This window comes from Olea europaea, chromosome 12 (genome assembly GCF_002742605.1).
Source record: "Olea europaea var. sylvestris chromosome 12, O_europaea_v1, whole genome shotgun sequence".
Taxonomy (NCBI): Eukaryota; Viridiplantae; Streptophyta; class Magnoliopsida; order Lamiales; family Oleaceae; genus Olea; species Olea europaea.
The window spans coordinates 6,377,595-6,378,027 of NC_036248.1; the positions used below are offsets into that span (position 1 = coordinate 6,377,595).

At 33.0% G+C, this 433-nt stretch overlaps 1 protein-coding gene across 1 annotated transcript in view; it reads left to right on the forward strand.

The window, feature by feature from the left end:
- The window catches only part of LOC111406491 (ribosomal lysine N-methyltransferase 4-like), a 3,133-nt gene extending 2,828 nt beyond the window's left edge, over nt 1-305 (forward strand). The window contains exon 10 of the mRNA XM_023035905.1: nt 219-305. Within this exon, the coding sequence (XP_022891673.1) occupies nt 219-305 (87 nt within the window). The remainder of the gene's footprint in view (nt 1-218) is intronic.
- The last annotated feature ends 128 nt before the right edge of the window (nt 306-433 follow it).

A 433-nucleotide genomic window follows, 5' to 3' on the forward strand; every position in this document is an offset into this window, starting at 1 on the left:
CAAAAAAAATAAAAATAAAAAAATGATGATGAACAAGAAGGGAAGGAAGGAAACAGGAGAAAAGGAAGAGGAAAAACACATTGTCTTTTTTTCCAGTTCTCATGTCTATGTTGTGTTTAGTCAGGATGTATACTAGAATTTCATTCCATTTCATTTTCCCTCTTGTATTTACATACTTCAGTTAATATTTTCTAAGGTTAAATTCTTCTGGTTTTCAGTTGGTTATTTCGTGTGAAATATTTCCATCAGCATGGTGCTTATTCAAACTTGACCAATTGATTATGTACCGATATGCCATCTATTAATTTCTTTTCTTGGCTACAATTACAAATTTAGTTGGGCTGAAGTTTGTTAACTTGGCGTTGTAGACTGCCCTATTATAAATAGATGCAGTCGTGCCTTGTCTTTCCTTTTTCTCTCCCTCTTTTTGCCT